Source organism: Salvelinus sp. IW2-2015, unplaced genomic scaffold (genome assembly GCF_002910315.2).
Source record: "Salvelinus sp. IW2-2015 unplaced genomic scaffold, ASM291031v2 Un_scaffold2563, whole genome shotgun sequence".
NCBI lineage: Eukaryota > Metazoa > Chordata > Actinopteri > Salmoniformes > Salmonidae > Salvelinus > Salvelinus sp. IW2-2015.
The window spans coordinates 82,063-96,297 of record NW_019943874.1 but is presented as its reverse complement, the minus strand read 5'-3'; the positions used below and the strand labels follow the sequence as shown (position 1 = coordinate 96,297).

The following is a 14,235-nucleotide window of genomic DNA, read 5'->3' as shown; positions in this document are numbered from 1 at the left end:
ATGAGTCGAGCATGACAGTCTCCACAATAACCGTCATCACCGCTTCAAATCACCATGACAGTACCATGGGAAATGATCTCTAACCTTGTGCATATTTAGCAGGACAGTGTCTTATAAACATATGGTAAACATGTTTTATTAAGGTACCAATATGTTAACCAACCTACCACACATCATCAATACTACTGCAAAATTGCAAGACTACTACGCTCTTTAGTATATCTTGACTTGTTAAATAGCTAATTAAAGCATTGTAGACTACATGGTTCTTGTGTCACCTTATACGTTTACCTCATAATACCGGCATAACAGCGCCATCTTGTGGAACGTACATAGCCATGCGTGACACAGTCGGGACTCTTTGCACAGTTGATTTTATTAATGAAAGTGAGCATAATAATAATAATCATCATAATAATCATAGTAATAATACAAACATTTTGTTTGTTGTTTGTGTGCTATCAAAGGAATCCTTATCGCAACTACACCATGTCCTTGTCGTAATACTATAGACTATAAGACATCTGGAAGAGAATCAGACATTCACAACATGAAGAGAGAGGCAGAAAATAAACCATATCAAACCGTACCCATGGCATTTATATACATACAAACTTGTGCAACATTGCATTAGATCAGACATATTCTGACACAGTAATGTATGTAATGATGACAGAGATGATTTGCATTTCTGACATGGAAGTAAGTGCAGGGCTGTGTTAGAACACTTAGTATATAATATATACAGATAGGGAAGAGAATTTATACAATCTATTCCTTACGCCTCTGTCTATATCTTGCTTGAAAGCACGCACTCCCGTGCCCCCACACACACACATTCACTCACTCAGACTTTCCATTGGAAGCCATTCTAGGCTGTCAGTGCGATGTGCCATTAAAATCCTTCCCCGGTACTCTTCCTGTCCTCTCATTTGATGGCCTGCCAGATGATGATAGCCAGGACGGTGACCACCAGAGACACCACCATGGCCAGCATACACATCCTCTTACGGGACTTCCTCTACAGGGGGAGGGAGCACAAACAGGCCGTGATTTGTGACTGGAAATAATCATTTGTTCTTAACTGACTCGCCTGGTTAAATGAAGGACGCTGATCATCGACAGAGTGTTCGGACTTATCTACAAATCAAACACGGCCCATGTTGTGATGGTGTTGATACCTGGTAGTAGGGCTGACACAATCGTCGTATAATTGTGTAACCGACAAGTATGGACAATAACCAAAACTAATGTTAGAATGGTCTTAATACGTTCATTTTAGGAGGGGGGATTCAACTTTATTTTCATGTAGAAATAGTTTACCCAATAGCAGTTTTTCATTACATGAAGAGGGTAAAGTTATTTTACAAGCAGAACGGCACGTTTGGGAGGAAAACCTTCCTTTCCAAAAGTTCCAAATGGTCAAAACCCTTAGTTTTTGAGACAAGGGTGTCATGATGTTGGCTTGATGGGGGAGGTTTATGACCCCCATAAATACCTTCCCCCCTGTTTCTCTCTCTCTACTCTATAGAGTTGACTCTTGAAAAAGCCCTTTGTTAACATAGAGATTCTGGGGACATCAAAAGGTGGGAAACGGAAACATATTTCGGTAATCCAACCAGTTCAAAATATGCGTTGGGACTTAATGAATATGATGTCAGTTCAGTTGGCGTCTGAGGCATGATTACTGATGACAGGATGACATAAACTGTATCTTGGAAAGTCAACACATTCTAGTTATCAGATTCACATGGAATTGTTGTGCAATGTAAATGTTTAAATATTAAACTATTTGTGAAAAGATTCAATGTAATTTTAGCTTCTTAAATGAGAGAACGGTTTATCATAGAGAAACTATGCTCAACTCAGTGGCCCCGCCCATGTGAACAGACACTGGTTGTAAACTATGAAACACGGCCCTCTCTCCCAATCCTATATAAGCCCCTTTACAAAAATGTAACTTCCTGTTCCAAGGACGTGCGGACTGGCAGTCCCCACGTTGAAAGGACAAAGACCACCTACAGAACTAAGCCAACATCAGCAAGAACCTAACGCAATTGGCATCGAATTTCAATGTGAAGTTGACGACCTACATGCCGGAAGGATGAATTTCGACTATACCAGCCAGAACATAGCATGAGCTTAAAGTATGACCACTTGGTGTGAACTTTGAACTCTTATTCATTAAAGAAGTGCTACCCCCTCCGCCCGCTAAACGTGGGCTAGGAGAGGACGGACAGAGTATCCATTCTACCACGCTCCAGTTCACCACTAGACAGTCTTCAGAGGACCAGAGATCCATGCTGGACAACCCGGCCTACGATCTACGACCAATCTACCGAAGCGCAGCTCAGAGTAAATATTTATTGCATTTTCCTTTTTCAAATGGGCGGTAATTTAGAATGCATAAGATACTGTATTTACGATAGCATAGCTTCTCCCTTTGTTACTCAGTCTTCCAGCTCTTTCACTCAAACCCAAATCCCCTCTCTGTGTGTAACCAGCTGTCATATCTGTTCCGTCCGCTAGGGACGTTTTCCTTCATGACATAATTTGTAATCAATGTATGATACATTCTGTGCATATGTAATTCTGTGTGATTATTTAGGTATTTAGTAAATAAATGATTAAACCAAATGTTGTATTGCTGATTCAACTTGTTAGCCAGGGTTCGTGAAGATAACCAAGAATTTACAACTTTCAGATTAGACTGAAATAAGGTGACGATTAAATATTGACTGCTACTGATGTAAACGATTACTAGGTCTTTAAGAGTTTATTCGGAAGATAATAGCTCTATAAACATTATTTCGTGGTGCCCCAACTTTCTAGTTAATTATCTTCCGGATTAGCTTAATCAGGTAATATTAATTACAGAGAAATTATTTTATAGAATAGCATGTCATATCACTTAATCCGGCATAGCCAAAGACACGACAGGGGTATCACCAAAGCCGTGTTGTATTCATTAGGTATAAAAACAACATTAGGTATATTCTCCGTTAGTCAGCACCTCTACACTAAATAATTTTCTCTGGGTGTGCGCCAGCTCATGCTTTTTATTAGATTAGTATTCATTAGGTATGATATAGCTAATTTTCAAAGATGCATTATAAGCTCAAACATTATTAAACAAAAATGACATTTATGACAATAATGGTGGTCATTCCATGATTGTCACAGCCCTACCTGGTAGTAGGCGGCCCTTTGGAGCTGTCCGGTCCCTCTGTCTACATGGACCTCTGCACTCTCCACGTTAGCCTCAATGCTGTCTGTGAAACAGAGAGGAGACTCAGTGAAGGGCAGGGTCACAGGAGCCAGGACTGATACAGTATCAGATGGAATTCTAAACCATCACAGACAGCAACCTTCAGAACCAGCATGATATCAAACCAGAGAGGGAGAAAATCCATTTCATGTCTACTAACCGATCATCTCTCCCTGGTCGTGGATCATCACAGCCAGGTCCTTAAAGATCTGGTTTACATCCATGATGTCAGACTGGAGGGAGAGGAGGAGAAAATCACCACCAGGGTTAGTTAGGCTGATGTCCAAATCGAACCCAGATTTACAGGAGTGGCTATACTCGGGAATAGGGGCTAAGGGCCAGGCTATAGGACAGGCTCTGTGTAATGGCTGGAATGGAATAAATGGAACGGTATCAAACATGTGGTTTCCATATGTTTGACGTGTTTGAWACCGTTTCATTTATTCCATTCCAGCCATTACACAGAGCCTGTCCTCCTATAGCTCCTCCCACCAGCCTCCACTGACTAGAGAGTTTGGGCAAAGGGTTGATTTGGAGTTGAACAATATGCCAAATGACTAAAATGTAAATGTAATATGGCTCTGTGATTCCTGTATGGAATGTGAGTGGAGCTGGTAGCTGGGTGAGTACCTCTAGCTGCCTGATGTTGGTCTCCCTCTCCTTGATGACCTCCAGGTCCTCCTCTGTGACCTCTGGCTCCTCCAGCTGCTGGGTCTGACTCTGACTCCAGTCATCATCATCTCTACACACACACACACACCAAACACACACACGAACGGACACAGACACACACAAACACACACCTTTGTTACCACTTAACATTTTTATTCTAACAGAATATTTGATAGGATTCTACCTCCACTGTGTACCTACTTTTCAAATGTCACAAGTTGTTCATCGACGTTCCCCTCATCTTCCTGCTGAAATAAAAACAAACCCATCATTGAAACACTCTCATTCACATTGCATTACACTAATCAGTCATCATACTGTAATATGACAATGCATTTCTAATAACACTATTGGTGAGTGACTATGACAGACGGCTAATTCTAGGCCAATGAGAAAGCAGGGTGTTTACTGTGAGGCGGGACCCGGCACGGGCCCTGGCCACTGATTCCCTCTCCTTCTCGGCCGCCCGTCGCTGGACTGCCTGGAAGTTGTTGAGCGCTGCAGAGAAGTCACTCATCAGTCGGTCCTTCTGGATCTTCTGCTGTCTCTGGAAGGATCAATCACACAATACAGTAAAAGTAGATTAGAGTAGAGTAGAGTACAGCAAAGTAGAGTATAGCAAAGTAGAGCACAGTAGAATAGAGTAGAGAAGAGCAGAGCAGAATAGATTCAGTAGAATATACTGTATGGTGAGATGTCCTCGCCAGAGTTAGATATGAATTAAGCGCTATTCTCGGAGTTTGTGTAGGAATATGCTGGTTACTAGTAGATAGAACTGACACCAAGAATATCGACATACAAGTTTGTTTGAAATGTTAGCGTTAGTAGGACTGTTGATGTAGCCTCTGGGGTTCCTATACAGATTAATGCATCTATCCATACAACAAGATTCGGGACCAGTTCCATAGATGTGGACTTCTATGAACCTTTGAACAGAATATAATCAGTATTTATGCATATAATCCCATGCTGCATGTAGGGGAGGGAGAGGCATGGAGCCCAGATCTTTCAGGTGCTGTTGTCTCTTTGGCAGCTGGTTGGTGTAGTGCGTGTACCTGTTGGCTGTGAGTAGCAAACACACAAACATACAGTTGAAGTCGGAAGTTTACATACACCTTAGCCAAATACATTTGAACTCAGTTTTTTTTTTTTACAATTTCCTGCAATTAGTCTAGTAAAAAGTCCGGTCTTAGGATCACCACTTTATTTTAAATGTGAAATGTCAGAATAATAGTAAGAGAGATGATTTATTTCAGCTTTAATTTCTTTCATCACATTCAGTGGGTCAGAAGTTTACATTACACTCAATTAGTATTTGGTAGCATTGCCTTTAAATTGTTTAACTTGGGTGAACGTTTCGGGTAGCCTCCACAAGCTTCCCACAATAAGTTGGGTGATTTTGGCCATCCACCTGACAGAGCTGGTGTAAGAGTCGGGTTTGTAGGCCTCCTTGCTCGACACGCTTTTTCAGTTCTGCCCACAAAGTTTTCTATAGATTGAGGTCAGGGCTTGTGATGGCACTTCAATAGCTTGACTTTGTTGTCCTTAAGCCATTTTGCCAAATTGGAAGTATACGGTCCCGTGTGGCTCAGTGTAGAGTGGCGCTTGCAACGCCAGGGTTGTGGGTTCATTCCCGGGGGCCAAGGATGAATATGTATGAACTTTCCAATTTGTAAGTCGCTCTGGATAGAGCGTCTGCTAAATGACTTAAATGTAAATGTATGTCATTTGATTAGACCCATCTGCGATCAAGCTTTAACTTCCTGACTAATGTTTTGAGATGGTGCTTCATATCATCCACTAATTTTTCCTCCCATGATGCCATCTATTTTGTGAAGTGCACCAGTCCTCCTGCAGCAAAGCACCCCACAACATGATGCTGCCACCCGTGCTTCACAGCTGGGATGGTGTTCTTCGGCTTGCAAGCCTCCCCTTTTTCTCTCAAACATAACGATGGTCATTATGGCCAACAGTTTGTTTTTGCTTCATCAGACCAGAGGACATTTCTCCAAAAAGTAGGATCTTTGTCCCACGTGCATTGCAAACCGTAGTCTGGCTTTTATATGGCGGTTTTGGAGCAGTGGCTTCTTCCTTGCTGAGGGCCTTTCAGGTTAGTCGATATAGGACTCGTTTTACTATGGATATAGATATTCTTTACCTGTTTCCTCCAGACGTCACAAGGTCTTTTGCTGTTGTTCTGGGATTGATTTGCATTTTTTCACACCAAAGTACATTATCTCTAGAAGAAACGCGTCTCTCTGTAGAGCGGTATGACGGCTGCGTGGTCCTATGGTATATATCTTGCGTACTATTATTTTGTACAGATGAACGTGGTACTCTCAGGGTTTGGAAATTGCTCCCAAGGATGAACCAGACTTGTGGAGGTCTACATTTTTTTTCCTGAGGTTTTGGGCTGATTTCTTTTGATTTTCCATGATGATGTCAAGCAAAGAGGCACTGAGTTTGAAGGTAGCCTTGAAATACATCCACAGGTACACCTCCAATTGACTCAAATGATGTCAATTAGCTTATCAGAAGCTTCTAAAGCCATGACATAATTTTCTGGAATTTTCCAAGCTGTTTAAAGGCACAGTCAACTTAGTGTATGTAAACTTCTGACCACTGGAATTGTGATACAGTGAATTATAAGTGAAATAATCTGTTAAAACAATTGTTGGAAAATACTTGTGTCATGCCACAAAGTAGATGTCCTAACCGACTTGCACAAAATATAGTTTGTTAACATGAGATTTGTGGAGTGGTTGAAAACAAGTTTTAATGATCTAAAAACGTAAGTGTATGTAAATCTTCCGCTTTCATCTGTTGTAAGTTCATGGTTCGAGGTTTAGCTGAGTGCTAGTCTTGGCTGTCCATCAGTGGATGGCAAGATCTACAGATGGTTGTAGGGACATGTCAAGTAGTTGTGAGAGATAAGTGTGTATATTTTAGGTTCGATGACGTTTCGGTAGTTTCGTATGTTAGTTATGTAGCATTGTTCATATTTAGCTTGGAAGTCTTTAGTCGATATGACTCAAGTCTGTCCTGCAGTCTGGGGTCTTATTTTTGGTTGCGGGCCCATCCTTAGGTACGACGGGTTGTTTTATGATTTTGCCAGTGTTAGCAAACAAAACTGGAAGGAGCTGACTAAGAGAAGGGGAACCGAGAAAGTCGTATCAGAACACTACTTTTCATCTACTTTATCCCTCTTCAGTTCACAAAGTCTCGTGATATAGACGGGTTTACAGCTATATGTATTAAAGCTGTAAGTGATCTAGTTACTCTTCAAGGCATATTCTTCGTCTCTAGAGACGGCCTCTTTTTGGAGTCAGTTGTCTGAGATCTTTCATTCTCTGCATAATACTCGTTTAAATCTAAGCTCCAGATAGGAGATAAGAAGTTAGGGTGCGAGACCAAATAGCTGTGTTTTGGGTATGTTTCATTGTGATTACATGATATGAAATATTATTCTCCAAGAACTCAATATAAGCCTTTTAGTACTGTATTTGAATTGGTTTGATAGTCAATAGATACTTGTCTAATATGTGTGGGTGGTAATCTGGGTGTTTGGTTTCTTTCGGTTATAGAATAGGAATGTGCTATAGCCTTATATTATACCAGTGAATACGGGAAACTGTGCATTGGGCGAAGGTGTCGCTCCCGCGCAGTAGAACCGCGTTCAATGGTTCTGTTGGTCTTGGGTTCTTGTAGAACACCTATCAACTGTTCTGTGTGATTTCTGGATGTTGACCACTGCCAGTGTCTGGGGTGACGAATTGCGAAGTACTACCAGGCTGCGAGTATAGCTGTACTGTTCTCCCGTATGGACTCACATACTCCCTGGCGGCCGTCGTTTACTCGTAGTGGACACTGAATTGTTGGACCACCTTTCAAGTACGTAACATATAGCAGCCTATCAAATATACTCAACAAGCACCATTATAGATTGCAATTATTAAATATTCATCCTTGAAGCTAGCATAAGACGTACAGTAAGGATTGAAAGACAGCAATAGTTGTGCTTTATCTCCATCCGGACCAATGGGTGGGGCTATATATTATCGACCAATTAAGTGCACATATGAGCAAGGCTAGGATTTGTGTACTGAACTCGCGGGTTGTTTTGACAAGATCGGTAGCGATGGGGCGGTCACTCTGTCGCCGACTTGGTTAGGTGGCTTTCCATATTGTGCACATAAACAAAAATTACAGTCTATTGGGCTGTCTTACAGTCAATTCTTAATGGCAGATACAGTAGTTATGTTGCAATAAAAAAATTTCTCAGAATTGTATTTATCGGGTTCAATATCATTGGATCCAAGATTATGAGGTACGTTATCATGTTCTTATTGATAATAGACAATTTTGTGGGCTTGCTCGTGCACTTCTAGACATGATTCGCTCAGGTCTTAGTATACGCGCCAATTGAACTGAATGGACTATGTTAAGAATATCCTCGGTCTAACCTATGTATTCAACCATAACATCTGAAATCTCGGCAAAAAATATAAAGTGACAGCGACAAGCCTGCATAACATTCAACAATTTTTATAGAGAGCCCTAAGTCAGTCTGACATGCTTATATAGGCTATTGGGTTCAATGGGTTGTAAAGCCTATAGGCCACTAGCATAATTAGAATCGAAAGGCAGAAGACATTTCAACTTAATTAAGAAAACAGCTACACTTTGCATCGGGTTAGAAACAATTGTAACCAGTTCCATATTATGTGTTGAACGCGGTAGATACAACGTAGCCTATCCAGCTGAATCACTGACAGTTAGGGGCACTGGCARTCGCAACGTAACCTACTTTCTGGGTGATTTTACCAGTGTAGACAATCAATATAAATATGTTTTCTACTTACATCTGTAAAATGGTTGATACAATATTATGATAAAACCCTTACTTTTCAATGGGATTGCAGTATAATGCGTCGTTTCCAGTTTATGTCTCTGTGTTATGAGATTTCTTTAAGACCGAGCCCATAATGCGACGTCACAGTATTTCAGCGTGCGCATGTCATTGTGTCAAACTCGCTACTCTGCTCTTATTCTGAGGCAGCAGACAAAAACTCATAAACTGAAACATACTAGATCTGTACTACATAAGTAAAATAGCCACTTCGAGTTAAGTGTATCCCTATAGAAAAGTAACTCATTTTATGAATTCTGATTTGTTTATGTTAGGTTATAGGCTACTTTCTCTGTTGATGAGAGATTCGTATCTCTGATATGAGGGTTGGGATATGATTGGAGTGCAGCTCAATCTGCAGGTTCATTATTATCAAGCCACTATGAGCAACATCCGTCATTCAGTCCTAAAATCTAGGTCAACATAACTAACGATAGAATAACTAAGCCTTTTGGTTTAATAGAGGCAAGCAATAGTAGGCTGCCCTGTGCCTGTCCCTTGACTTTCACACTGCTTCTTATAATGGATCCCAAAGGCTGCTGCACTGAGCAGCACTCACATGACCAGCCGGTGTCAGGTCCATTAGTAGGGCATGAACAGATTGAGTGGGTAGGATGTTGCAACATGGTCTCAGAGCATTTCGTATTATTCTGTACGTAAATCCGTGACATTCCATTTAATCAAAATGCAAGCCGAGATCTACCGCTGACTTTTTAAATCATGACTTAAAAAACGTAAGCCTATGCAACATTAACCAATTAAAAACAGTACTGTAGCAATGAGGTTTGTGCAGTAGGCTATAGGCCCAATACATTATCACTGCGTATGGGCTAGAGAAAGAGGACAGTCTTCCAGCTGATGGCGAAACTCAAATCACATGCACCAATTCATGTTGTTACTCCTATGTCCAGAGAAAGTGAAATATTTCTTGATATTAAAATAGACAAGTTGATCGGAACACTTCGCTATACTCATTCATTGCAGCTGCAGTACTGTTTGTAGGGAGAACGCACATTTAATGGCTTATAGCGGTTTTGAACAGTGTTGACAGTGCTGAATAACAACTTAAACATGAACTTACACATAAAAACAGCACCTCTTTGCTGTATTCGTTGTCTCTCTCTAGTCATGGTTTTAAAAGTTTTTCAATCTCAGTATCAATTTTGCTGTTTTATTCCAGTCTATGGCTCGAGGAACTGTGCAGACACAGTAATCTGAGCCATCTCATTGGCCAGCTGTAGGCCTATAGATGCACTTGAGTTGTTCTCTGGGTCTGCCGGGTAGGCGGAGTTCTACCTTCAGACACATGAAATGGTTAAACATGGGAACACTTTGCCTTCCCGGTGCTAGGGCAACAGAGCAAAACAAAAACTAGGAACGCAATGCTTTATCGTTGTTTTTTTTACAGAAATGTTTGGTGATCGACTAGGAATGCCTTGGAGATCGACTGTTTGGTGACCACTGATTTAGTATATGTTACGTTTCATATGGTATGTATTCATTTGTTGATGTCCATCATCAGGTTCGTAAGTTACCAATTGAAAAACGTACAATATGTTGCAAATTTGCAAAACGTATGATATGTTACAAATTCCAATTTGTTGTGGCTAACGTTAGCTAGGTGGCTAACGCTAATGTTAACTAGCTCTGGGGGTTAAGGTTTGGAGAAGGGTTAGTTAAAAGGATTAAGGTTAGGGGAAGGGTTAAGTAAAGGGGTTAGGGTTGGGGGAAGTGTTAGCTAACATGCTAAGTAGTTGCTAAAATGCAAAAAATGTCCATATTGATATTCGACCTCGCAACCTTCGGGCTGCTAGACGTTCACATGATCCACCCATCCCGACCGACTGACCAACCTACTTTTGTTTTTGCCATAAGAAACCTATGTAAACATACCAAACGAAACATAACATACTCATTTTAGTGTTCTGGATATACGTATACTATATTACATTGAGTCTATGAGAACAGTCTGCAACGATACTCTCTCTCTGGTGCTGGGTGTGTGGAATGATTGAGGTAGCCAGATGCAAACTGAATGGCTGTTTTACTATTGTTTCAGGATTCTGATTCCAGCCTATAATTGAGGATTTTAGGAAGGACTACTTTCCCCTCAATTAATTACTGGGCATCTGGTGAATTTAAACTAGTAAAATATGGATTTTCAAGTGCATGGAGCAAAAACATATCATAGTTTTTGTGCTTCTCTACTCTGTTATTACAGGAGCAGGTTTGTAGTTAATCTTTTCAAATAGAGTAACAGATTATTTTAGCGCCACATTTTAATACATGTCGGTCTTAGAGCATCAATGTCACAAGTATTTATCGTCAAAAGCAAGAAATATGAACACTGGTGATTTGAGCTGGTAGATACTGATATTCTTTGCTGCAGTCAGCATGTGGTCTCAGAGCTAATTAACACTGAACAAGCTGATCTGATACTGTATTTCTACTACAGTAATATGAGGTGATCTGTAGACTAGCCATAAAGAATACCATCATATCCTGCTATACAGGACATCACATTTGACATTGATGAAACAGTTACACTTTATAATAACTCTGAAGAATAAGGATTCATAACCTATTTATTAAAGTATTTCATTATATATATATATTTTTAAAGCATTTATATTAATTTATTAAGCATTTATAATGTATTATTCATGTAAGTTATTATAAAGTGAATACACGCGCCTCCACATTGTCTTCTGTTGACGAATATTTACATAAAGCAGAATCAACAATTCTGTCTGTACCACAGCTTTCAAATTATAACATGGAGGAGAAAGGTTTAAAACACCTACTACACAGTCTTCCACTCCACAATAAGAAGCAAGTGACCCTAGATAGATAATCAATAGGTTGAATAGGGTGTCGAATAGGGATTATATTTCAATCTTATTCTATTTTCCAGTGTGGACAATAAATATGAAAAGGGTAGCTATGTGAGGGAGKGAAAAGACAGGCTCAAACTAGCACCGCGGTCCTTGAAGATATGATTACAAAGACATCAAGCACCGAAACAAACCTGTTCATTGGGCAAATGGAACCAAACTAGTGCCCAATAACCCCAAAGAAATTAGTGGGGGTGAGCAATAMAAATTCAAACATGAGGGGGGCATCCTTTCAGTCACTGGAGCTGGGTTCACACGAATCATACACTGTGGTCTGTTCGCTTAGCCCATTGCAAGTGTACGAGACACTGAAGACCAGCTACTCTTGGCAGGCAGGACGAGATGCCTTTGAACCTTCACACTGGGCTGTTCCAAACAATCCACATCAAGAGGTTGAGAGAGTCCGACTGTTGCTGTCTGTCGACCAGGGGGTCTGCTAGCTCTACTGTGCCTTGGATGGTGCAGCAGCAGTAGGACCAGGAGGCTCCAGGGCAGGCCAGTGGCAGTCTATGAGGGCATCATACAGCTCCTCACTCTCCTCCATGTACTGCCTGTTGGCTGCCACCACATCCAGTACCACCATTGGGTCTGCAGGAGGCACACACACAAGGCACACAGTAAGATCACACAGACAAAGGGGCACAGCACGAGAGCCATGAAGATCAGACAGACTGGACAGTTTGTAGGCTATACTCCAGGCCTGGGTTCAATACATTATGTCAAATTCTTAAGCYGCTTTTTTGTACAATGAAGATTGAGAAATGAAAGAAAACAGAGCACTCACACTCCAGCCCATCATCTTCAGTCTCCCCATAACCCTAAAACAAAGAGACAGGTCTTTACTCACAACATGGTACCGCTTATGTATATGTAAAGAGCGATAGAGTAGAGGGTGGGTGGGAGAACACACCTGGTTGCTATAGTCATAGTGGTTGTAGTTGTAACCTCCGTAGCTGCCTGTGTTCTGGTCATACCCCCAGTTGGCGTAGTAGTCAGGGTACTGTTGGTAGTACTGGCTGTTGTTGTACGAGTATGGCTGATTGTACCTGTTGTCTGAGTAACCACCTCTGTTTTACAGGAAAGAAAACCTTTATGAATAAACATAATATTTATTAAAAATCAATATGCTATTAATAATGAGTAATGAATGAAAAGCGTGGATTATTTGGGAACATACCAAACGAATGGAGTAAAAGTGTCTTCCTTCATCTACACACAACTACCTTCTCTACTGTATGAAAGGAGGCTCTGTTAGTCCCTGGACAAAGTAAGTTCAGTGGCATGCAGTACATACCTGCTCTCTCCTTGTCTTCCATACGTGGCACGGTTTAGTTTGAACCTCTTCGGCTGTAGAAAAGAGAGTGTTTTGTTCAGAATGGATTATTCCAGACGTTATTTATCTCTAATAAAGTTAATGGGTATATCAAGAGTTCACCATATGCCCTATACATATCCAATCCTCTCAGAGTGCCTGAGATAGGTGAAGGAGGTATGGGTCGATTCGAGATTGGAAATCAATGTGGAATCATTAAGTGGTGTGTGTGTGTGGTGGCCCTGTACCGGTGTGGTTCCAGGGAGAGGCTTCCCATTGACTTTCCTGAGACACCTCTCAGCAGTGGCCTCGTCCGCCAGCTCAACAAAGCAATAGCCTGCCGCACCCCTACACAAAGTGGAGAAGGACCAAAACATGTACCTGTCGTGTTTGTGCGATTTCTTCTGTTGTTGAATAGTGATAGTAATATACAGTGGCTACTAGACATTCCCAAAGACAAAAAAAAGTATATCAGTCATAACCCTTCTATTGCAGTAGCCTAATGTTCTCCCGTCTTACCAGTTCATTTTGTTCCGGATGATTCTCACCCCCACCACAAGCTCTCCCATGGTGGCGAATGCACGAGAGATGAACTTCTCATCCATGTAAGGCTCTAGCTACAGGGGATGAGAGAAAAACACTAAGTTGAACAGAAAACCTCTACTCTAGCTAGCTACCTACACTCTGTAACTTACACTCTGTAACTTAATGTAGCTAGYTAGCTACATTCAACTTAACATATTCTCAAACATTCAGGGTCACTGACTTGGTGTGGTCTTTATCACCTGGAAATGACAGGCTTCATGAGACTAGAGGYTCTTTAGGGCTTGTCAGTGAGCAAGAACTAGTTAACGTTGGCCAAATAATGAAAATGCCTGAGGGTGCATCTATTAGCTAACGAGCTAGTTTCTCGCATGGTGGTAGCACTGAGGGTTGGTAACACTAGCTATCCTAAAGTGGGAGTCACACAAGAGCTAGGATATGCTAATGCTAGTTTTCTATGCATGCAACGTTATTATAATAACATATCAGGACTTACATTACCCATCCATAAGCAACTCATTTTGTTTACAATTTCAGATCACCAACGTAAGTGCAGCTTCATAACACACGCTGCGACTGTTGCAAATCTACAGACTGCCATCTAGAGGATTTGTGGCTGGTGGTTGGGGGTGTGCTG

The 14,235-nt window shown here is 41.1% G+C and overlaps 2 protein-coding genes across 3 annotated transcripts; both read right to left on the bottom strand.

Moving 5' to 3' along the window:
* Window positions 1-355: 355 nt before the first annotated feature.
* Window positions 356-9,432, bottom strand: LOC112074290 (syntaxin-12-like). The gene is made up of 7 exons (XM_024141484.2): window positions 9,409-9,432; window positions 4,350-4,487; window positions 4,142-4,188; window positions 3,899-4,010; window positions 3,429-3,501; window positions 3,190-3,272; window positions 356-1,021 (listed from the first exon to the last, which is right to left on the bottom strand). The coding sequence occupies exons 1-7, from the start codon at window positions 9,430-9,432 to the stop codon at window positions 929-931; spliced, it is 570 nt and encodes a 189-aa protein (XP_023997252.1). The 3' UTR covers window positions 356-928.
* Window positions 9,433-10,470: 1,038 nt separating this feature from the next.
* On the bottom strand, window positions 10,471-14,225 carry LOC112074295 (tRNA selenocysteine 1-associated protein 1). 2 transcript variants are annotated; one of them, XM_024141493.2, is made up of 7 exons: window positions 14,095-14,225; window positions 13,575-13,672; window positions 13,304-13,403; window positions 13,038-13,090; window positions 12,654-12,810; window positions 12,528-12,561; window positions 10,471-12,331 (listed from the first exon to the last, which is right to left on the bottom strand). In XM_024141493.2, the coding sequence occupies exons 1-7, from the start codon at window positions 14,116-14,118 to the stop codon at window positions 12,186-12,188; spliced, it is 612 nt and encodes a 203-aa protein (XP_023997261.1). In that variant the 5' UTR covers window positions 14,119-14,225; the 3' UTR covers window positions 10,471-12,185. The 2 variants fall into 2 exon arrangements, with proteins under 2 accessions (XP_023997261.1, XP_023997262.1); XM_024141494.2 differs by having other exon boundaries at window positions 14,100-14,224.
* Between the last annotated feature and the right edge of the window lie 10 nt (window positions 14,226-14,235).